Here is a 24,674-nt window from a genome sequence, read left to right on the forward strand (position 1 = left end):
AGCAGCATCTGCTGAGATTGCCCCTTCCCCATCACTTCTCTAACTACAGGGTTTTACCTGCCTGCTTGTTTAGGCCTGAATTTCTTCAAAGCTATTAGTAGTACAAAGGCCAGGCCATGGACCAGCAGGCTGTTTCTGTGGAAGGCCATTGCCCCTACCGATGTCAATACACCTCCCATCTTCTCTTGTTAGAAGCCTCCTTGCAGCTGACTGGTGGCTTGGTGTGCCTTACTACACCCCCCTTCTCCCCTGAGGTGCCTCCCACTCACCCTCTGGGTCATGTCCTGACATAGCCATTACTTTTTAGCCCCTTCCTGGCCATTTTCTGGCCATCTCTCCCTTTCACATACGATTTCTCTTCCCATTGCCTTTGGCTCTGTCTGGCTCTCTTGCTTAGTGCCTACCTGGCTGTTTCTTCATCCTCTCCTGAGCTCCCCAGAAGGCAACATGCCCCTGGGGATGGCATTGAGCTGAGAGCCATGAACTAAAGCTCAGGTTGCTGCATAAAAACAAGCTTCAGCTGCATTAGGAGCTGGGAGAGTGACTGATTGCTTTGCCCTCAGACTCCACAGCATATTTGCAGTGCAGCAGAGAGGGCAAGTCCACGGGGTGCCACTTTCACACAGTCTCATCTCCTTACAGAGACAGGCATAACTCTGGAGCTGGGGGCCTGGATCAAGGGCACAAGCTGTGTCTGGCCCGGCTGCTGGAGAGTGAGGCGTCCAACCCCACCGAGTACGAATTCAGCTTCCACCTGGAGATCCGGGGGCCCTGCTTGCTTGCAGGTGAGAGTGCCAGGGCCTGAAGCCAGGCCTGCTTGGAACTACCACCAAGGGCTCTCCCTCCCTCCACTAAGGGAACACCCCTGTTCCAGCTGGGCAGGGTTCCCTCAGCCAGCTGCCTGCCTGACACCTGCAGTGCTGAAGAGCAGTGATTTCCACTCACAGTTGCTTTTCTGCAAATATGGCTTCATTGCACTGGGCTGGCAACAGGTGACATGGGGCGCACAGTGTGGACAGAATACCAGGTGTGCTGGTACACACAGGTCCTTACACACCCCTCCCAGTTCCTTTATACACCTGCCCCTCATTCCTCCCTTAGTATACTACGCAGTGGCCACAGAGTGCTCAGTCATGTCTCTGAGGCAATAAGCCCTGCTCTCTTGCTCCCACTCTGGCACACCAGTGCCAAAAATGAGGCATTGAGGATGCTCCTGGCACCTGCTCAAGCCCTGGGTTTCCAGTGTGCTCAGTGAAGCAGTGGCTTCAGGTGTCCCCAGGGTGTCCTCTGTGCTCCATTCCTGGAGTTGACACTGACGGAGCAGCGATGGGTGAGTGCAGCTTATTGCTGGGTAGGGAAGCCACCCCATGTCTCCTCACTCTCACTGTGGTCCCCTGAAGCCCAGCTCCCCTCACATCCAGCTCCATGAATAACTTCTCCATAGATCTCCTGCCAGCGCTGCTCCCACCTGACCTCCATCTTTCCCATGCAGGTGTTGAAAGCCCAACGCATGAGATCCGGGCAGATGCCGATCCCTCTGCCCGCTCTGCCAAGAGCATCATGATCACGCTAGCCAATAGACACACTTTTGACAGACCAGTGGAAATACTAATCCATCCAAGCGGTAGGTGGGCCGTGCCATCTGCCAGCCATCTGTTCCTTTCCAAGGGGTCTCTTCCCATTGTCCTGGAAGTAAGGGGAGTCGGTTGGTCTTGGCACTTTTCAGGTAGTACATTTCTAGGCCTGTATGTGAACTAAATTGTTCATGTGGAAGTGTGGGCTACTATCCTCTAGAGCCAGTTTGAAGGTAGCATCTTCCCAATTCTGTGCCCCTCTCTGTCTCCCAAACTAGAAGTCTAAACCTGCCCTTTGCTCCTTCCCTTCTAGAGCCCCATATGCCTCATATCTTGATGGAAGAAGGTGACATGACCCCTGCAGAGTATGAACAACACCTGAAGGGAAGAAATGATTTTATTAAAGGGACAAAGAAGGACCCCAGTGCAGAAAAGAAGGTGAGGAGAGAACAGACTTTTACCCTTAGCTGGTGTTTAATTCAGCAAATGATTGATTTTTAGTTTACTTGTTGTATCACGTCCCAGAAATCCCCACAGTGCAGTATCCTGCTCCTGAGATGGGCTTCTGGCTGGCAACTGGGGAAGATTTAGATATAAGAAAACAGAGCTTTTAGCAGTAAATAAATGTTGACTGCACCTGGGAGTCTGTAGCAAGGGCCTGGGTTGGGAAAGTAAATATTGATTTATCAGTACAAGGTAAATTGTACTACCCAAGTTTATTATCATTGTTATAAATAGTATAATTAGTACTAATAGCAGAATATATCCACACTACATGCATAATACAGTTCTAATGATTACAGGCAGTAAGTCCTTCACTGAATTTCTCCCATGGTTAGTTAAGCAAGGAGCACTGAAGAATTTTCTCCCCGGCCATAAACCTCATTTCAGAGGCAGGATGCTGTACAGCAGAGGCTATGAGTCTGATGTGGAATGGTAGATTATACACTCATATGTAACTGTAGCTCCATGGTTCATTCTGCAGGGAATTAACATGATATAGTATTAAATCTATTATTTGTAATAGTGACCATAATAATTGGGAATAATACAGTAGGAGTTGGATGCAAAATAAATATGTCCTATATCAGGTACCTGTAGTAAATGCCTAATTATATAAGTGCTATTACTTGGGTTTATTATTGGGCCATGCTTACAGACTGGTTAGGGAGCCCTGCCCTGGCTTCTGAGTGATAAGGCCAAGCCTTACATAAGAGCAATGCCAGAGGCTGCTCCCAGCTATAAATGGGTACCTGGTAATTCAGGCTGGGGAGTGGCCAGATGTGATATTTGCCACCATGCCTGTTGTGTGCTGTAGAAAGTAGCATGTCTGAAACAAACTCTCCCAATGAGCTTGTTCCTCTTGACTGGGAGTCTTTAGCCAGACAGAAGGCAACGAGATGGGAATGAATGCTTATTCCATTGACTAATGAATAAGAAATATTCATAGCAGGATTTTTGGCAAATATTCCAGAAAATTTGAAATGGTGGATGAGCCTCTTTTCAATGACCTCATCCATGTGGTCGATATGAATACAAAAGATTTTAGACTAGAGCTTTTTGGAGTGGGTGGGACTGCTAAGGGCTTAATCAAAAGTACACATGCCAGTTGGGTACTGACATGTGTGGCTAGAGACTTGCAATCCAGAACACAGCCAGTTTCCTGATTTAAATGCACAGGCCTGTAGTGTCGCACACAAGTTATCTGTGAAGCTGGCAGCGGGTGGGATTTTGAGTGTTTGGTGTTTCTGCAAAGCAGTTCGAGTGGCCTGAACTCACACATGCATCAATGCTCCCCCATCAATCGTTTTAGCCTCAGTGACCTGGTCACCAAATGAGACATCACCAGCCCTAGCACAAGAACCCAACAATTAACGAGGGTAGGGGACCTGTGGTCCGACCCAGTATGGCATCACTTATGCTCTTAATCCTACCTCCCATGCCCATGCTGTGGTCTACATACTACCACACACTTCCTGGGCCTCCTCAGGCTATCACAAAGGCAGCTCTCTGGGTTGTTGTTGTGATGATTTTTCATTACATTTGAAACATGTTGACAGATTTTTGGAGTGAAGTCTTTTCTCTCCTTTGCAATTAGAGGCAAGCATGAGAACCTTATTTATATTACACTGCAGGCTTCTTCTTTAATTGCCTTCTGAGTGCAGCAGGTGGAAGGATATGAATGTCCCATCCCACAGCTTTGAAGCTTGACTAATTATTCTGTGTCTTAAAGCTGTCAAATTATCTGGTGGGTATAATTCCAGGCCTGTTTTCAAATCTGAATTCTGCCCCTAGGACCAGGAGGGACTGGGGGAGCGTCCACGCTGAGAACATAGCAGCTGTGTGTGGCTGGTACCGTGACAGAGACATGACTATGCTGGACTCCTCAGACTCTGAGAACATGACTTAGTCCCTCACACAGGAGCCATTGACAAAGGTGTCCAGGGTAGATTACAGGCTAGGATTGCTGCTGCTGAGAGCATGACGTTGATCACCTCTTGGCTTAAACGAATTAGCTCTGAAATTTCAGTGGTGCATGATAATTCATTTCCCTTCTTCAGTTTGTTATGCAGATGATTTGAGTGCTCATTAGCTAGCAAGATTATGGGGACAAATGTGCTCCTGGAATCAGTTGGCAGCTGACAAGATCTGATTAGTTTATTATAACTTGATAATGGTGTAGGGGGAGGCGGAAGGTAGGGGGCAAATGAAATGCTATCTTCCCTAGCTGAGCCACAACAGCTCTGACTGCACAAAGGCTTCTTTACACGTCTCCCTCTGAAGACAAATGGGAGTCCTGTGCATTTAGACCTTAGCAGGATCAGGCCCTGATCATGCGTGGACCTTTCAGCCTTGTGAGGTTCTCAGCACCTCCTGGAAAGTGCTGGCATCCTCCACTCTAGGATAAACCAGTGCTTAGGCCATAGACATAGATCCAGACCTGATTCTGTTCCTACTGCTGCCCCGGCATGTAACTTAGGGCAAGTCACTTAATCTATCCTGTTCCTAAATGCGTCATTTGTAGAATGGGGATGCTACATTCTCCATCACAGGGAACTGTGAGATAAATATCATAACCCACTGCAACGTATTCAGATACTAGGGAGAAGAGGGCCATAGAAATACACAGCAAAAGAGGTGCTTTCCCAGGAGGGGCTGAGGAACACACAGGGTTAGGCCTTTGATGTCGATCAAAGGAAGTGCTACTACAATCTATATGAAGTTACGTAGTAATTACCCTCCTGAATCTGACTGATGATCCATTTTGTCTGATCTTCTGACAGAGGTCATTGCTGGCATCTTGAGGAAGGTATTAAAAAAAAAGTAACATTACATGAAGGCAGGGGAAGGCCTTCCTAACCCCCACTCCCCCAGGGAGTGATGGATCAATGCATGTCCTGAAGCATGAGAGCCAATAGTTCTGGTCATTTTATCTTGGCTAATGTACCTGCAGGGTACTCAACTTATTCCTTTAAATAGGGTATACATTTCCACAGGTAGCTGGTGAGAAAATTTCTGCCTGGGTAGCTGTGAAATGAAGCCTGCATGTGCAGATCAATCCAAATTGTTCCTTGGGTGAGGGAAGGTGTCAGCATTATGCTCAGACCAATATGGGAAAAAAAGGATTAGTAATTAATTTATAGCAGGCTCTGGGAATGAGAGACTCACCAGCTGTCTAAAATGAGTCCAGTTCTTTGAGCAAAGGTCTTCATAACTTCTCCTGCAATCAGAGAGCATCAGGAGTCTTATTTATGAACTGACAACAATCAAAGAGTTTGCTTCAGAGCATGTTTCAATATTGCAGAACTGGGAACGAGGGGCCAGAGTCTCCGCTGATGTAGTCAGTGAGGCACCATAAGGAGCGAGGAGGCTATGATTTCACTCCAGCAGAGGTGATCTGTCAAGGGCTGCCTTTTGCAGCCATCGCAGAGGAGATTACATAACCATCACTGGATTTTTTTTTTAATTTAATTTTATAGATCTTTTTAGATCAATACATCAAGTAATATTAAACAAAATGCAGAAACCCATTAAATTTGAGCTATAACGGGCCATAAAGAAAATATATATCATGCCAGATGCTACTGTAATTATGTCTTGAATGGTGGGTCAGTTTATTTTATAGGTTTTTTGATTTAGGCAATAAAATATGATAACAAGAATGGGTAGGAGAAGCAGAACAGAAGAAGTTAACAGAACCAGCCATTGCATCACATTGAAATATAACCTACAACCCCCTGAGATTTGATTCCAGTTCTGAAGCTTAGTGACGAGGGAGAAGTCACTAATGAATCTTTGCCTTGGTTTACCCAGCTGTAAAATGGGAACGATTATAACACCAACCTACCTGCTCTCATGAGGCTGAATTAAGAGAATGTTTAGCGATCTGTTGTGGGGAGATGCTTATTCCTACTTGTAGCTGCCTTTCTTGTGCATTCATGCACTCCCTACCTGGTGTTATCTTCACTGGTTTCATGGGATCATAGGTTCATAGGAAGGCAGGGCTGGAAAGGATCTCACAAGGTCATCTAGTCCAGCCTCCTGCTCAAGGTAGGGTCACTAAACCATCCCAGCTAAGTGCCCAGCATTTGCTCTGGGTGCTGTCCACTGACAGAAATCAAATATGTAGTTCCTCACAGGCAGTTTCATAGGGGTTGAAGGCCTGGGGCACTTTTACTGTGGCGTCACCTAACACTGCTCTGATTCAATTCTAGAGGGAAAAGGAGTCAGGGGTAAGGGGAAATAATCTGGAGAGGTTTGTCAGGAGCAGGGATGCTGGCACGTTCCCTCTGAAGAGCTTGTCTTCTGTGTTACAGACAGAAATCATCAGGAAACGGCTGCACAAGGACCTTCCTCACCACCCCGTGATTATGCTGAACTTCTGCCCCAACCTGAGGAACATCCAGCCAGACCTCAGGAAAGCCCAGGGAGAGTTTATATTTCTTATAGACCGCAGTGGAAGCATGAGTGGCGTGAGCATCAATCGGGTCAAGGTACTGCCGGTGGGTGATGAGGGGTGGTGCGGGGGAAGAGGTTGAAGATTTTCTACAGTTTGAGGGGCAGTGAATGAGTGTTAAACAGCACTTGCCCGTCTCTGCTGGCTTTCTGGCTGTTGGGGGATAGTCAGGTACAGACAAATCAGAAACAGCTTTGTTTTCAGCATCTTCAGGGCATGTGCATAGTGTTTTGTAGCCACAATTCACAGTCTCAGCAGGGGCTTAGGCCTGATCAGTGCTTCAACAGGAGACCTCCAGGGAAACCCAGAGGCACTTTGCTGGCAGCTCCTCCAGTAACACACTGTGTGACCCTGGTCAAGTCATTGAACCAGTCTCTGTCTCCGTTCTCTGTGTGGAAGTAGAATAACCATGTTTACTTGGCTCACGTGAAGGTTATGAAAGATTTGGAGACCATTGGGCAGGAAATGCTGTGGACAGGAATATGAATTCATATGCTGCTTGTTTGCAGTTGCTTCAATGGTTAAAGGAATTTGTCCTTGCAGTCTAGCTTAAACTGCCATGTAGATTTGCAGTATTAAAAGACCAATGCACTGCTTTAAAAGCTGACTGCATTTCAGTGAGGATGGGTAACTGAGAAGCAGCGCTTAGGTATAAAAGTATATGTTGGAAGGTGCACTAGATCTATGAAAACCTGTAGGCACATAGGAGTTGCAACCCTACACACATCTATCATTGGATGATGGGGTAACCACACCCTTGATGGGAACCCAGAGAAGTCAGCAGGAGTCTTTCCATTATTTTCATTGGACTTTGATCAACCTTTGTGTAAGTTTGGTCTTGCCACCCTGAACTCAGATGAGGAGCAGTGAATCCAACGGGTCTGTTTGTCCAGGCAGGGCTCACAGCACTGGGTCTGCGAGAGCAAACCCTGCTATTCAGTTATTGCAGACAAAGCACTTCCTCCTGGGAGGGAGTTGCAGGGGCCATAAATCAGGGTAGATCTTGGCTCCATGCCACTGTCCAGCAGAACCATCTAGGTTACTGTGCTGAGCCAGAGTTCCCTTCTCCAAACCGCTACATCCATCAATGAGGAAATCGCCCTGGCAACTCTTTAATTAGCATCATCTCTGATGAAGATGCATCAGAGATCACGTCTGTGTCCGGCTGGAGCCAGCTGGCACTGGCAGGCTGCCGAGAACATCTGCATTCAGGGAGAGGAGCTCCACTAGGAAGGTCTCCGTCTGAATCCTTTGGGATCCATTCATCCCTGCTGGCTTCCTGCACATTACACTATCCTGAGTCAGTATGGGCTGCTGCTCCCAGGCCTGGGGATGTGGGTGGGTTGCAAAGGTAGTCTGTCCCCAGGGTGGCTGCCAGGATGGTCAGGGCTCCATCACAGCTGTGTGTCCTACTAATAGAACATACTTGGGATAGCCATGGGGAGTGTCTTGGCCCCGGCCACCCATACTGGAGCCCCCCCTACCCTTAGAAGTGCTTGGTGATACTGTTACATGTTCTTGTGGGTAGATTCTTTGCCTCTGCAGCTACCACTCTGTAGGACACTGCCTTACCAAGCCCTTATCTTTGCCAATCTGATGGTGGGTTTGATGAGAATGGGATTAGGAAGGCCCCCCACCAGCAGAGTGCAAGAGCTTCCTTTGTCATGTGCTGGCTGTTAGCATCATTTTGGAAGGATTGGTGCATAGGGTCACCTGGAGGCAAGTCAGTCCCACTGTCACCTCTCTGGCCCTTGTGAGTGTGGGAGCTGGGGGGCCCTTTGGAAACCCATCTGCCTGTACATCTTGCTGCAGGTTACTGTCTCCTGTTGACAGTGTCCCCAGGGACCTGTATGTCATCCCCGTGTTATGGCAGAGATGCAGGGTGGCTTCATTAACACTCAAGGAATGGCTGCCCCCAAATTTTATAGTCATTATGAGCTTTGTTCTGACTTTCTGGGCATCCCTTCAGGTTCACTTGGGTTGGGGTGGCATCAGCTGGCTAGAATATGGGGAGAGGAGCCAGAATACTTAGCTTTTCTGGCCAGGTCAGTTACTGATTCATGCAGTACTCTTGGGCAAATCGCTTAATCTCCTTGTACCTCAATGTGTGTAGCTGCAAATCAGGATAATACCTATTTAAAATGAGAGGTTGTAGCCAAAGCTCATGATGACATGTTGATTACTTCTGTTGTGGTGATGCCAGCTGAGATCAGGGTCTAATTATGCTTAGTGCGGTACAGACAGAAAGTGCTTTTAACCCAAATTGACAAAGGATGGAAGAAAGGACAGATTCTTAACCCCATTTTACAGATAGGGCAAGTGAAACTAAGGGAAGCAAAGTAACTTGTCAAGGACACAGAGTGACCCCTATTTTCTGACTCCTGACTCAGACCCCTCACCTTGAGATCTTCTCCCCTAGGCAAATGAGAAGTATTACCATTGTCACAAGTGCTTCCAAATACTCCTTGTGACATCTCCTTTCCCTGCCCTCTCCCTGCAGTGAACGTTTTCTCACCTCCTTGAATCAAGCTCTATTTGAAACTCTCTTCCTTTAACATTTTTCCCTTTCCAGTTTCTCAGGCAAACAACATCTTTCACGTACACAAGTGAGGCAGAGGGGGGCTCTTCTGAGCCAACAGAGCCATGCTTTTCTTCTAAAAAGCTTGTGATCTCCTTCAGGCAAGCTATGAATAAGGATAAATGTGCTCAAGTCAGGGACTCTCTGGTGTCTCAAAACGCTTTGGTTTCGTCGGGGGGAGTTAATGCCGTATCCTCACAATCCTTGGCATGTGAGCAAATAGCTTCAGGGCTGTCTCCAGGTATCCTCACACCCTTTAGAGCTATCCCATTATATCATAATTCTCTTTGGATGCCTGTGTACATTTTAAGTCTCATGATTACCTGTGAACTTGCCTATGTGTGTGTCTGTGTGTAGACTCCCACATCTATTTTGTCCCACTCTTGACCCAGGGGGAATTCTACTCTTGGGCCAAAGCAGCTATTAACAGACCTAGCACTGAAGTCTTCAGTAAGAATGAGTGCCTGGCCCCACGCGCCGGGTTTAATCACCGACACAAAGTGCTTGCTTTGATACAGTTGAACTACTGTTGGGACTGTAGGGAAGAAAAGAGGCTCCATGAAGAGACTGCCCTGGGACTTGTGAAAGGATCTATACCCAGCACTGCAGCTGAGTCACCCCCTGCCTTAGTTCTCCCAACAGGAAAATAGGGCTATTGAAACCTAGCTTTGTAAAGATGTGGAGAGCTACAGATGAAAGGTGCTGCGTACGAGGCAGATATTAAGGAATAATGATTTCGGGGCGGTGTGTGACATTCATTAATGTGTAACTTAGGTTTCTTTAGCTCTTGCAAAGCCCAGAAAAATCAAACTTCACCATGTTGTGCACAGGGGACCTCAAAACTCACCTCACGCTGACAAAGTGCATGCTACAACCCCAGAGGGCCAAACAGTGCAAATGACTGAATCATTTTCTAACCAACTTGTGCTGGATTTGTAGCCCACCCCACAAATTAATTTGAACCCCTTATTCTTTATGGCTCAGCTATTTAAAGAGCCCAAGGGCATTAGGCATCTCAGATTTGGGTGCCTAGATCCCTTCAACCTCTGAAAATTGTGGCCAGAAGTAGCTGGGCACTGAACTGAATGCAAGCGGCCCAGAGGGAGCTGTCTCTGGTGCTGAAAGGAGGCACCCAGAAGATCAAGGAGGAATTTTATTCTCAACTAGTATGGCATGAAAGGTCATTGGAGATGCCCACTCTGTCCCTTCCTACCACCCACCTTTGAGTGAACCCCATCCGGAGAGAAAACACCCTCCTCTCCTCTTTTCTTCCCGTGCGTCACTTTGCAAAGCACTCTCATTTACCGTGGCCGCTGCCTTGTAATGCATCTTGGATGGATTGCACTTGCTTGAGTAACATTTGCATAGACATCATCTGAGTTTTAGACATTGCATGGAATGAACCTGGATGGGCTTGAAAGAGAGAGGGGAGCTGCACAGAATAAAAATCCCAGCTGCAGTCATAGCTGGGGTGGTATGACGCCAGGGCGCTGGGGAGATCAGCGCATCTAGATAGTGGATAATTCAATGTCTGTTCAGTGTGTGTGTGGAACAAAGTGGGGAGAGTCATCTGTGGAAAGAAAAGAAGCTAAGATGAAAATATTGAGGAGGCAGGCTCCACACTTCTAATTTCCTGCAGCTGCCACAGCGAACTCTCCCAACACACTCTTTGCAAATGCCAATGTCTGCTTGAAGGCACCGGGGCCTGGAGTGTGTCTGTATCAAGCATATACATTGGCAAAGATGGAAATAATAAGTAGATATTGACTTCTCTTGAGGTTTACATCTCAGTTTTATTGAGCTGCGAGATAAATATTGAGTGCAGCAGCAGGGAGATCAATATTTGCCTCAGGGGGCAATAAATCTTTCCACTCGCGGAAACACTCAGTTGGTGTTGGAAACATGCATTGGGAATTGCTTTATTAGCAATGTCCAGAAATCTGGTTTTAAGACTACTATTAAAAAAGGGAACTGGGTTCAAGGTCCTTAGAAAAAAGAGCCATCATCTTCACTGCCATTTTCAGGAAGCAGCAATTAGCACATGCTGGTACCTCATTGGCTCAGACATGATGAGTTTTGCCCAAGCCCATCTGCAGCCAGTCAAAGTGCATTCATTTACATGCAATCTCTGGTTGGTTAACATTGCTTCAGACCTTTTAAGATGTCAGTACAAGTGTACTGATATGTCACATGGCTGTTTCTGGCCCGTCATAAGCCAGGATTTTTTTTTTTTTTGCGCAGAACAATGCTTCACTGGGTATAAAACCTCTGTTGACGTCGTGGGGAGTTCCAGGCCTGGCTGCTCGGCAGACTTCTTGCACCCTTTGTGTGAAGGTGTTCGGGGTGGCTGCACAGCTGGAGAGAGGCTGCCCATTTGCAGTCAATAAAGCTCCCATGAGGCTTTATGAACTCGCTCCACAGCCTAGTGGAGTTTTGTGCATTGACTGCCCCAGGCTTTGGATCAAGCACTAGGTACACACGTATTTAGCACCAGTCTTGAGACCAGCTTCTGACTGGGCAGTTCCAGGCTGATTACCTTCAGCCCGCTGTGGGATGTTTTCAACCTCCTGGCCTTTTAGGTCACCAAGCCCCCGCTGCTCTCAGTGACAAAGCAAGGAGGCTGCTCTCACTTCGTCTGACCTTGGCAGCTCTTCTCTGTAGGCTGGCTCTAGGGTTTCTGCTGCCCTAGGCAAACTGGCAGAAGTTTGCCCTCATCAGCATGTGAACATCCAGCACAAAAACAAATCACTGACCCATGCTTTGCTTTCAACTGTCTTCTTTGCAATGCTAATTGCTTGTGCTGCTGCAGCAAGCTTAGGAGCTTCATATTCACTCTGCTGTTTGCTACCAAAACAAGCTGCTCTCTCCATCCTGGAATATTCCATCCCCATCTGATAGCATGCACCAGAAATGACATCTTTGTTCTGTAATGAAAAAAACACAGAGATGAACTAGTGCAGACTGGAGTATTCAAGAGACCACCTCAGGCTATAAATCCTTGTCACCTCTGCTAGTCATTTCACCTCGCATCATTCAAACAAAGCAATTTGAAAAAAAATAAATCACATGGATGCTCCTCCTGTTCCTTTTTTCAGGTTTTGTTTTCTCCTTGCAGTTTGGGCAATGAAAATGGGCAGGACAGTTTCACCTGCTGGTTCTCCGCTTTAGCCTGCCATGCTAGTTTGCAAGCCCCGGGAAGAAGATTGCTATCCAGTCCAACTGCTCTCATTGCTTTTAAGTTCAGGAAAACATTCCCAGTGTTAAGTTCTTTAAAGAGGGAGGTAGTTAGCCTTGTTAGTCTGGAGTCCAGCAGAAGGCAGAGTAGATTTGCACCTTTTAGACTAAATCAGAGATGGTAAGTTTTCGTAAGCAACAGCTCGCGTCATCAGATGCTATCAAGGGACTGCCAGAAAAAGAGCTTCTACACTGAATGGTATGGACTGTGGGGGTTGTTGCCTTCCTGTGTGGGTCATGGCTCTCTACCTGGGATCTCTTGAGCAGTATATTAACAGCCTTTGATATAAGCAGGACATTGCCTCCATGGTCCCCCTTCTTTACCTGTGGTATATTAGGATGTCATGTCTATTGTTGTATCAGGGTTGACTGTAGTTTTACTAAGAGGTTAGATTATGGTTTGCACGGGATGGTTTGGATAGGGATAATTATGCCTCAGGCAGGGGTTAGATTAGATGACCTTCAGAGGTCCTTTCCAGCCCTACTTCTCTATAATTTCTACGAGAAAGCAGTGGTTAGAATACAAAGGGTAGGGATGGGGGAGGATAAAGAAGAGGACACCGCTGGGAGAAGCAAGGTGGGTATGAGGAAGAAAAACATTCGTTAAAGACTGTCCCCCCCCATCATCTTACATGTTAAGATCTCGATGACCCCTTTCTGTCTGCTCCCTTAGAGGAGCCTTTGGTGGAAGAGCAATTAGATGTAGTTTTCAGAAATTAGGTGTAGTTTTCAGTGCGTGAATGAGAAGTTACGTGGGCGGGCTGCGGTACTGAAGTGCATTCACATAGGAGGGGCAGAGCAGAGCGCTTGCTGATGCAGCTCAGGTGACTGGTCAGATTTCAGGCCTCTGGCATGTCTGACAACTGCTTACTTTCTGCCCTCACAGGACGCCCTGCTGGTCATTCTCAAGAGCCTGGTGCCAGCGTGTCTCTTCAACGTCATTGGCTTTGGGTCGACTTTTAAGACCTTATTTCCTTCCAGTCAAACTTACTGTGAGGTGGGTGCAGGCCTTTCTGAATGTGCTGGCACTCAGGGCATTGTAGCTTGGGTGCCCTTTACCTGGCAGCAAGGAATTTCCCCTCATGTAGACTCTCTTACTAAGAGTTTCTTCATTCCAGGCTAAGAGAGCTCCTGGATGGAGCTATTTGGCATTAGCTACTTCATTTAAAATTCACACCCCATAATAATCTGAATGAACATTCCAGCTAACACAAGCCCTGAGCCCTCTCTGGAGTTCAATCCATATCCTCTTGCAACCAAGTGTGCAGCAAAGTTGTGGGGTGGGGGTTCATCCTGCCTCACAGCAGACACTGAAAACATGATTGGTTTCAAGCTATGCCACTGACGCATTGCATGATCTTGGTCAAGACCTGTTCATGCCTCTGTTTCCCAGCTCAGATAAAATGGGTGGCAGAGGGAAGCACCATCTCAGCCATGATCCTTGCTAGTGTGGCTCACACTCATGTGTCCTTTTTCTGTAGGAGAGCTTGGCCATCGCCTGTGAGAGCATCAAGAAGATCCGGGCGGATATGGGTGGCACCAACATCTTATCCCCTTTGAAGTGGGCAATCCGACAGCCCATCCATAGGGGCCACCCTCGCCTGCTCTTCCTGCTGACCGATGGAGCTGTCAGCAACACAGGGAAGGTCATTGAGCTGTTGAGGAACCACTCTGCCTCCACCAGGTATGAATACCTTTCAGATCCCCTGGCACACAGGCAAAGGACCAAGAGTGCTGTGGGACCCACTGAGCGCAGGAGGCTCCTACCTCAGGCTTCGTGGCCATCCCAGACAGGGACAGGAAAGCAGGAGGATATATGGTGGGAACAGTGGGAGATTTTTCAGAGCTTGGAATGGAGCCCAGGAGTTCAGCTGTTTTTCTGGAAGTTCATTCAAATGATCTGAGCTAGGAAAATGGGGCCAAGCTCATCTCTGATGCTTCCTCTATGCAAAAATGACACATGAAGAGTCTTCCTTGCAGTTTTTTCTCAATGCATCTGGTTCTGGTGCCAGCTTGGTGCAGGGCTGCATGTAATAAGTATTCTGGAAGTGCACAGGAAAGAAGCAGCTGTTTAATGCCCAGGAAAAACAGCTATTCCCTTTCAGGACACAGTCGGATTCTCTGCCCTTTTCTAGCTAGTGAAGCTGCCCCCATCCCTGCACAAGTCCCTGGCTGCAGAAAACCTTCAGACTCCCTGCTGTTCCCTTCGTAGCCCTGGTGTCAGCTCTCAACCAAAGGCTGGTGCCACCAGATATAGAAAAAAGAAACCCAAGTCACTTAGCAAAAGGGCAGGGAAGGTCAGGAAAGCAGCACTGTCCCCTGGCTTCTCTTTCCTTGAGAAAACATTTGTTTTAATTCTGAGCAAAGATAATTACCAGGTCTTTAATGATATTGACTGCAAGCTCAGTGGGGAAACAGCTGAGCTGGCACAGAGGCAGCCTGTGTGCAGACAGAGGGAGTGAGCTGATGCAGTGACCAGTTAGGAGGGGGAAGTAGGGTGTGGGTTCTCTATCAGGAGCACCCTGGGTTCTGGAGGCTCTTTCAAGGGACCAGCAGGGCACTCTCTGCTTCCTAATGATCTCATCCCCCCTTGCATTGCCAGGGCTGAACAGGCAAGGCCAGGCAGTTCCAGCTGGCTGCCCAACGTCAGGTGCCTTAATGAGCAGCTGATTCTCAGAGACTACCTCCCAGTGCTGTCCAGTGATGTCCAGCAGGGGATCCTGAGCTTTGAATCCCAGGCTATTTTCCCTGCCTAAAGTCAAGGCAGGGACAGTCCATACCCCTGGGCCTTTCCCCTTGACTGTGTCCCGTGTTCTTGTCCTTTCACAGATGCTACAGCTTTGGCATTGGGCAGAGTGCCTGCAGGAGGCTGGTGCATGGGCTGGCTGCTGTATCCAAGGGGAGTGCAGAGTTCCTGGTGGAAGGAGAGAGGCTGCAGCCCAAGGTACTGCTCCTCACAATCCTTTCCCTTCCCTCAGTGCCTGTGTCTGATGTGGGGGAGAGGGAGAGAATGGGGCAGCCTCCACTGCAGACCTGAGGCAGTGCCACTGCATCTGGCAGCTTCTTGGCACTGTAACGGGATGGAGGAGTGGTCCAAGGGGGATCCTTCCTGCAGAGGGATCAGCATAAACAATAGGGATGAAGGTGGATGAATTAGACACTGATTTGACACGCTCACTGCTGAGCACAGGGGCAAAGGCTGGAGTCATCCAGCAGGCTTTGTGCAGGGAGCCAGCCAGGTCAGGACCTGTTTTCGGGTGGGCTTTACCTCCATAGGTTTTAACACACACTGAGCCCTTCCGCCAAGTCCTGTAATGATGCATGGGTGGAAATGAGGAGGAAGTCATGGGCAGAGCTCTGCATCCTCAGCAGCTACTGCCCTGATCCTGCCAGGTACTGTGGGGCCAACAGTCTCACTGTTTCCTTGTGATCTCCCATGCATTCGCCTGTCAGCTTCTGCTGAGGACACAGGCATGCTGCAGTACTCACTGCCCTAGACACTACTGGGATATGCAGAACATGAAGAAGATGCAGCCTCAGATTCTAAGAGGTCACAGGCCTGATCACACAGCAGCAGTGAGAGAAGATGGTTTGCAGTGGGATAGAGGGCTTCCTCCTCTGCTGACTCTTGGCTTTGGGATTGGGGTGGAGCCACAGCTCTAAGGGGAAGTTCAGACTTCATGGGAAAGCTGGGAACAAGGCTGCCATGGGGGAGGTCTGTGATTTATTCTCTTTCACCAGGAGCAGGGCACTTTGCAGTCCAGTCCCAACCATCCATCCTGAGTCTGTAATGGGTGAGCACAGAACAGTGGGGGCAGAAGGCAGAGGGGTGATTGATTTCCAGTGCTGGAGGGATTATTCTTAGCTAAAGAGGAGGTTTGGATGGTGAATCTGAAGGAGAAATTACTCCAGGCTCCCAGGCTTCGTACTGGAGCTTTCAGACGTGAGGCTTAGACTCCTCTTGGGGAGCTGGCCCATGCAGAGGAAGATGCTCCCTTAGACTCCTCTTTGAAGATGCTTCCTTGCATACTGATGTCCTTGCTGGGCTTGGCAGGGGTTCTGTGGGGGCCTGCAGATCCCTGTAGTGAATTGAGAATGTCTGCCTGGTCTCAGGGGGCCAACCTGCATACAACGCTGCTGCAGATACAACACTGCGTATCACAGTGCTACGATGCTATGGTGCACTGCCCTCACCCAGAGCCCAAGATGGGTTATCTAATGGCCTGAGGCCTGGCATGCTGTTTTGCCTTCCCAGCAGGGGCTTGTGTCTTGGGAGGAAGGGGCCTGATTTGACCCAAGGTCTCACTGCAGGGGCAGAGAGGTGGCTGTGGGTTTTGCAGGCCCAAGCAGCAGCCCCAGAAGTCAGGCTCTGTGGCAACAAAGTACTTTCGCAGAGGTATGGCCTGCGTGTGTGCTGTTACCCTGTGGCACATGCAAGCTTAGCTGTGGAAGCGTAGTCCTCAGCACTACGCTTACTCCACTACTAGTGGGGTAAGTTATCACAGCTTGGCTTCCACATACCCCAGGGTCAGAGCGTGCACACGAGCAGTTACCACAGAGTGACTTCCACGTGGTAAAGCACCTCTCCTTTTACCATGAGGTTAATTGTTCATAAGTGTGGCATTTCTGAGGCCCCAGTATGGATTACAGGAGCTATTTGCATTCTGTTGGCATAGCCTCTGGGATAACCCTGGCCACCCCAGCACAGAGTGGCTGGACTTACCCCCTCACCCCTCCTCTCCTGCAGGGATGTGCCTGGAAGAGGAGCCTCATGTCACTTTAACGATGCTCTCATCTGCCTTTGATGGGATGGGGGCAGGGGCAGTGGGCACAAGCTGGTTTCCATGTAATTCTTTGCTCTGGAACTGCCTCTGCACCTCTCACATAGCCACAGCATGTGGGTGAGTGGAGGAAAATGAGAAAGCATCTCTATCTCTGACTGACTGGTGACATAGAGCCTGCATTTACCCTCTGCACGTCTGGATGCCTGCAAGCGATAGCCACAATAAGGCTGCTTGCTTCAAACACAGCCACCGCACTAGGCAGAGCCCAAGGAAGAGGAACCAGCATGAAGGCAGCTCGTTAATTTTGAAGTCCAGCTCACCCCTGCTCAGCTTAGTCTGGCAGCCTGGGAGTTCACAGGGTAGGAGGAAGAGGAATAAACAGTGCAATCATTGTGCCTATTGAACCAATCCGGAGGCAGACGTTTAAGGTTTCGTGTCTGGCTCCTGCACTGCCAATGTCATAAATACCAGAGTTCCCTGCATTCATCATTTTCACTCTATCATAAGCGCATAGCAAGTTTCATTATTCACTGTCATAAATATCCCTGCAGGTCCTGGTTATATTTTCCCCACTAACTGATGGCAGGGACATTGGAGGCTTGGGCTCAAAAGGTTCCTGGTTGGGTTTGAGGCCCTCTGGTCCTCTTTGTTTTATAGCATTTGTATCCCGAGCTGGTTCTTATGGACTACTATGTATCAGCCGCACTTCCCCTTCTGCTGCATCCCCAGTTGGTAAATCTGGCCCTTCTGCCATGGAACTCAGAGATGTTAAAACAGTAGTAGGATTGGGATTGGGAGACTTTTATGCCCTGTCCTAACCACTGTGACTGCTGGCGTGCTACACGTGTGGCAGGCGGCAGTGTGGAGTGGGGCATAAAGTTCCTCCAGTTCCAATCGTACCACTGCTGCATGGCCCTAGCTTGGTCCTGCAGCCTGGGCAGTGGATCCACACTCAGGATTGCCCCTGGCCTCTAGCAGGTTTGAGACCTGGGGCCGTCAGGAGTGGGCCTGATGATTAGTGACAAACAGCCATCGGCTGGTACTGTAATTGGCACACAGGGGCTTAGCGATGTCTGTATACAGGTAGAGAGCGAGGGCCGGGTTTTTCAAAGGTATTTGGATGCCTAAGCTGCAGATCAGCAATGGGCAAGATTTTGAAAAACATCTAAGCAGGTTCCATTGAAACCAGTAAGAACTAAGCACCTGATGTACCTTGACACATTTAAGATTCCTTTTTTTGCATCTCTAGGGTCCAACGTGCCTTTAAAGAGATCTTCACTTCTTGGAAGTCCCTCCACTGGGATCCACAGCACAGGGAGCACTTTCAGAGAGCACAAGCCTCTCCATTATAAATTAAGGCCTAAGACAAGAAAGAATGTTTTTTATGGAGCTATTAGTGCAGTATGGGCCTCCCATGCTCTGCATCTTGGGACCTTCCGCAGGCTGAGACATTATTTGATGGCCCCATAAAACACAGCCTGGTTATATGTTACAAAGCTCCCATAACACCTTGAGCAATACAGAGCGCTTAAAAGTGGCCATGTATAATTCTGCTTTTAACTCCTCCCTGAACACTGGAAAATGATGGTCCATGGGGGAAAAAAGGGTGACCTTCCCTAAAGACTGGCCTAGGATATAGTCACTGATACTGGACTGGATCTCCTGTTGCTGTGACTGGTGTAGCTTCACTGATGCCAGCCATTGATTGGCACTTGCCAGGGACCTGGCTAATGATTCACACGGAGCTGTGCCAGTTGACAGCAGCTGAGGAGCATGCCCAGTGCTTGGTGGCAGCTGGCCTTGGTTTGAAGGATGTGTCCAAGAGAAAAGCTTGGTGCCCTTGGGGACAGCTGATTCAGAGCAGAGACAGCTCTGGGCTTGCCCTAGAGAATTGTCTCATCCCTTTGGAAAGCCCCAGGGAGTTCTTTGTCCCTGGCTGTCCCTGGTGAGAGTGGAGAGGGGCGGTGCGGTTGTGCACACCTCTGTGCATGTGACTTACACCTCTCAGGGGAGCACAGACCCAGCCTGATATCCTGGTACCAGGGCATTACTGGCCTGCTCAGGGAATGGTGCCCGCTGACGCTTTCCAAGTCTTTGCATTGAAGACTGACATTCATCCACTGGTGGGCTCACTGTCCATGGTGCCTGGATGTCCCCAGTGCACATCCCTGGGCATGGATGTATAGAGGGACAGTAGCAGATGGCACAACTCACAGTAGCTGCAAGGATCTGGGGGCAGGTGTTAGTGAGTCGTTGAGAAGTAGTTAGTTAGCTTCAAGTGACACTGGGGGAACATGCACTTCAATCTCCTCTCTGAAGTCTCAGCACCCCGAGGAGACAGGAGTGGATGTTTCTCTGCCAGTCAGTTTGCATCAGCAGCTAAGGGCAGATATTTCCTCTTTTCCCCAGTGTGTCACATGTAAGGCCCAGGCAGGAGAGCAGACTAGCTGCTCCACTGGTCTCTCCTCCTGCAAGGTCTGGTAGTCAGGACATTGCTGTGCTTCATGCTCTCTGAAACCCCACAGGGTTTGTGGGTTTAAATGCAGCCTGTGCAGCACACTTACATGCTCACACACACTGGTTGGATCACCCCAAGGTCCTTACCACGTGGTCACACCCATGCATTCATGCACACACACATTCACTGAATGCATTCACAGTGTGCCCAGACATCCATTCACAGTGCATGTCCCCTTCCACAATCCTCCTGTGCTTTGTGCTTCTTCCTCTCAGATGATAAAATCCCTGAAGAAAGCAATGGGGCCTGTCCTGAGTGATATCACTGTGGAGTGGGTCTTTCCTGAAACCACAGAGGTCTTGATCTCCCCGGTCAGTGCCAGCTGCCTCTTCCCAGGTGACCGGCTGGTTGGATACGGCATTGTCTGCGACACATCTCTGTACACCTCCAACCCCAGATCTGTAAGTAACACACCACAAACCTTTCCTAACCACATGTGTACTGTGTGTGCATGAACGTGCTCTCTGTGTATATGGGCGTACGTGCTGGATGTGCATGTCTGAGCGTGCACATGCACTGGGGGAAGGTTGCATGTTCCCACTGCTCTCACTCTTCTTCCCTTCCCAAATGGATTGCAAACTGTCAGAAGAGCCAGTGGGTCGTGATAGCCTTGGGCTTGGTGGTGGAGGGATATGGTGGGTGAGTCTTCAGGGACAATGGGGTGAGGAGAGAAAGGATGAGGGAATGAGCGGCTGTGGGCATCAAGGCTGGGGGAGAAGGTGCTTTCAGATATTGGAGTGAAGAGGCCCTTGATAATTGCATGAGGCAAAGGCAGCAACACCTGTGAAGGCCAATTCTAGTCTTGTCATCAGCACTCTCCAGGCACAGCTGGCTGAGATGCTGCCCCCCACAACCCCATTCCTCTCTGTCTCTTTCTTCACCAGGACAAGAGGCGGCGCTACAGCATGCTGCATTCCCAGGAGTCAGGCAGCTCTGTGTTTTTTCACTCCCAGGAGGAGGGACCTGGTGCAGACGGCTGGAGCTATGCCAAAGACTCAGAATTGGGGTTCCCTTCTGACCGCACCCCTGAGCTCCTGGTGGTCGGGGGAGAGCCAGGGAGAGAGTCAGACACTGATACCGGTCAGTCCGTCTGTATGGGAAGCCTGAGTTATCGCACACTCGTCTCCCTGATGCGCGTGCAGCTTTGCCTTTGGCAGCTGATTTGCTGCTGTCAGATAAAGTCCCTTTAGCTGTGTCTCTGAAGTGACAGGGGTCTCAGGAGGAGTGATGACAAACCACACAGGGCTGGGAAAGCTGACTTGGTTGGAGGCTTTATCCACATATATCTGGAAATCAAAGTGGGAAGTCCCTTGAGAACAGGCTTCCCTCCAAATTTCCCTCCTGACATTTCAGCTCTGTAATTATTATTGCAGTTTTTAAAACCCTCTTTCTTGGCCCAGAACAGCTTCAGTAAAGGCTTCCTGGACCCTTTGTGGATCTTTCACAGGCTTGGATGATGTGTGAGTTTGGCCTGTATCTCCCTCATTCTGCCTCACAATGAGGGGCTGGACTGTGTGTCTCTGTCCAGATATCGAGGGCTCTGCTTCATTCCCAACAGAAAGGAGAAAGGTTAGACTGGGACTCAGGACTCCTGGGTTCTCCAGGGTGTGGCCCCTATGGTGTCAGGGCAAGAGCAGGCAGGTGATGCTCTCAACGTGCTTTCTGGAAGATGAGGCCTCTGTTACTCTGCCCCCTAAGAAAGTCATGCCCCAGGCCTGTCTGGTGTTGGCTAGTACTGCTTCCAGAAGTGGAGCTGACTGTCTCTTCCTTTATGCAGGGGTGGACCCCAAATCCTCACGGCGCAGGGCATACAGCACTAACCAGATTGCCGACCGTGAGCCTTTCAAGAAAGTCCCAACAGCCAGCGATCCCAGTGCAGCCATGGGGAAGAATCCACTCCGCAAAGCCCACGTGCAGGATCTGTGCCAAATCAGCCCTGAGCCCCAGTCGTGGCAAGCTGATTTCCAAGTAAGTACTGGAACTGTGCCTTGCTGGAGGAATACACTAGCAGTAATCAGAACCGGCTGTCCAGGCAGTCCAGGCATTGCCTTCACATGTCTGAGGACCACTTGGGATGCTATACAGGTAGGTTCAGGGTCACCCTACAAGAGCAGCCAAAGCAGCCACCCCCCCTGTGTGTGTGCTTGGAACAAAGGTGGAATAACTTTGCAAGCAGAACCCCAGCCCAGCTGGGGAAAGATCCCATCCAGGTTTCAAACAAGAGCATGGAGCTGCCGTCTCCAGCACTTCTGTTTCAAACTGTGGCTCACATGATTCACCAGCAGCTCATCCTTCCATGTCACTGAAGTGGCTTTAGCTTTATTTTGTTGTTTGATCCCAGTTATACCTTTTAATTCTTCTTTGATTAATATTTCCCTAGGCTTTGGCCAAATGGCATAAACCCTAGAGATTGCTAGAGGTTCCTTTGTGCCACGCAAAGTTAATTCTGGAAGCAGAACCCGCCCCCATTGATATATCCATGCATCAAAGGTAATAAGAGGGAGGGTATGAAAAGGGACTGGAGAGAAGAGTTTTCACTAGGCAGGTTTACAGAGAGATTTTTGCAGCAATTCACAGCTTCCTTCATTCCTTTTTCCTTCTTTCTTTCCATTTAGACACAATTGGCCATGCTATACCTGGGATAGTCACACCCAGGACATTATTTCATCATGTCCTAGTAATTCTAACTGTTCCTACTGCCTAAGAGCCATGGACTTTTCCTTCCTTGGGTGTACTTGAACATTTGGGCACAGAAACATTTTGCTGTGGAGTATGCTAGTGTGTGAATAAAGCTATTTGGTATCTGCCACTGAACATGCTATTATCTTGGTAAATGCAGGACAGCTTACTCCCCAGTGGGAGCATTTACATGTGCACAGTTACTGCACAGTAATCAAACATTACTGCACAGTACGTCTGCATGTCTACATGTGCATGCCCATACTGTGCAATAACTATGGCAACTTATGCTGGTTTGGGCATAAATTTACTACTTACATGATGCAGATAACAAATTTATGCCCAAGTAGTTACTGCACAGTAAGGCACGTGTAGACACCTTGTTGCACAGTAACCCTGTGTGTGGACTGACTTGGGGCTAACTTGAGTCCCAAGTCAGTCCACACACAGCATTACTGTGCTGTAATGTCTGCATGTGTAGAAGCCGGTGTGAAATCCACTTACTGTGCAATAATTTACTGTGCAGTAAGCTACTGCACAGTAAATGCACATGTAGACATGCCCAGTAAGAATGATGAGTCCCTTTGCATTTACTGTGTGATAGAGCATTCACACAAGCAGCTGACAGGGAATAGCTGACTCACTGGAAGTTCACCCCCTGTTTTACCTCTTGGTAACTTGTCTGTGTGCCATAACCTCTGCTGTGACTGCACTTGGGTCCGTGCATGTGAACAGGATGACATTGGTGGCTTTCCTCTGCCTTTTGGCTCCTTCTCCCCATCCCATTTGTGGGAACACCATTTGAGCTTCACCCACGAGAGGGCCACTTGCCTCCTTGTAAAAAGGAACCCAAATACGGTGACTTTGGCTGAAAACTCTGTGGCCGAAGGGTGATTTCCAGGGTGGGAAGTGAACCGAGCATTTGAAACCTGATGTCGCCAGGAAGCTTTTCAGCCGAGGTCTCGCTTCCATGTTTGGCAGGGGTGAGATGGCCTCCTTCAAAACCGCAGTGCAGTGTGCCGGGGCAGATCAGAATCAGGACAGCAGCAGCTGCCACTGCACCTCCGTTCCCTTGGCAACTGCGAACTGAGGACTTGGTTTCTTATCTGCTCCGGGTCAGGGCAGTGGGGATTGCTGCTGGGAGGGAAAGAGAGGGCTAGAGCTAGGGGAGGCTGGGGAAGAGAGTGCATTAGAGCGAGGGGAGTAGAAGCTAGTGCCTGGAGGGATTACACTGGCTGCAAACACTGCAGCATCCTTGCTCGAGGGAGTTCATAGCATGCTACCAAACAGAATGTCAGTGAGCCCAGGCATCTCTAGCAGGTAGGTACCTACAGGCAGGTTGGGGTGGATGATTTATATCTCTCCGAGGCTGGTATCTTTACCCCAGATCTTTAAATCAGACAGTACCTGCCTTGCAGCGAGGCCCCAGCTTCTGCACTCTGGAGGGGATCAGGATGTTTCTAGATGAGGAAAAGAAGAAATCAGTCCCCTTCAAGTGGCAGCAGGAGGAGAGTGTGTTCTGCTTGAGTTTAATTACTGCCTTGTTTTCTGGCATCTCTCTCACTGCGAGGGGTCCCGGGGGCCCCCTCAGGCTGAGGGTCAGGTTGCCAATGTTTGACATTTTCAGAGAGGAGAGTGTGGCTCTCTCCTCCCCCTTGTCTGGAATGGAAAGGTCAGCACGTTGAGATGGACGGCTTTGCACAACCACACACTGCTGCGGTCTCTCAGGGGAAGGGTGCAGAGCAGGCGGATAGAAAGTGCCAACACTCACTTCCACAGAGAGTCTTTCCATTGTACCCAGAGAGCAGGAGTTCTCCTTGCCCAGGCGGCATCCCCCCGAGGGACTGTTTCAGGGGTCAGAAGTCAAACAGGGTAGAAGGAAACTGTAACTCAGAGCGAGGGAGGGTCAGGAAAAGCCACCTCTTCCTCACCAAAGGCTCTCACCTCCACAGGGTTAGGGGTATGGACAGGTTTGGCCGTAAGCCCTCCTCAGAGGACTGGTAGAGGAAGGAAGTGCACATATGCCCGTCAAGGTAGAAAAGGGCACTCTCTCATACATTTCATAGACATCAGGGCTGGAAGGGACCTTGCAAGATCATCGGGTCCAGCCATCTGCCCAAGGGGCAGGAAGTCAGCTGGGGTCACATCACCCCAGCAAGATATGCATCCAAACATTTCTTAAAGGTATCCAGAGTAGGTGCTTGCACCACTTCTGGGGGGGAGTCTATTCCAGACTCGGGGGGCTCAGATGGTAAAGAGGTTTTTCCTTAAGTCCAGTCTAAAACAGTCGTCCAGCAGTTTGTGACCGTTAGACCTTGTCTTCCCTTGGGCTGCCCTGGTGAACAGACCA

At 49.1% G+C, this 24,674-nt stretch overlaps 1 protein-coding gene across 3 annotated transcripts in view; it reads left to right on the forward strand.

Annotated features, from left to right (window-relative positions):
- Positions 1-24,674, forward strand: part of VWA5B1 (von Willebrand factor A domain containing 5B1) — a 67,820-nt gene that overhangs the window by 23,339 nt on the left and 19,807 nt on the right. For all 3 annotated transcript variants that reach the window (XM_019500040.2, XM_019500039.2, XM_059716619.1), the window contains exons 5-14: positions 643-785; positions 1,493-1,624; positions 1,888-2,012; positions 6,392-6,568; positions 13,230-13,340; positions 13,825-14,027; positions 15,173-15,287; positions 19,861-20,046; positions 20,530-20,725; positions 21,423-21,613. In XM_019500040.2, coding sequence (XP_019355585.2) covers positions 643-785; positions 1,493-1,624; positions 1,888-2,012; positions 6,392-6,568; positions 13,230-13,340; positions 13,825-14,027; positions 15,173-15,287; positions 19,861-20,046; positions 20,530-20,725; positions 21,423-21,613 — 1,579 coding nt within the window. The remainder of the gene's footprint in view (positions 1-642; positions 786-1,492; positions 1,625-1,887; positions 2,013-6,391; positions 6,569-13,229; positions 13,341-13,824; positions 14,028-15,172; positions 15,288-19,860; positions 20,047-20,529; positions 20,726-21,422; positions 21,614-24,674) is intronic.

This window comes from Alligator mississippiensis, chromosome 13, assembly GCF_030867095.1.
Source record: "Alligator mississippiensis isolate rAllMis1 chromosome 13, rAllMis1, whole genome shotgun sequence".
Lineage (NCBI taxonomy): Eukaryota > Metazoa > Chordata > Crocodylia > Alligatoridae > Alligator > Alligator mississippiensis.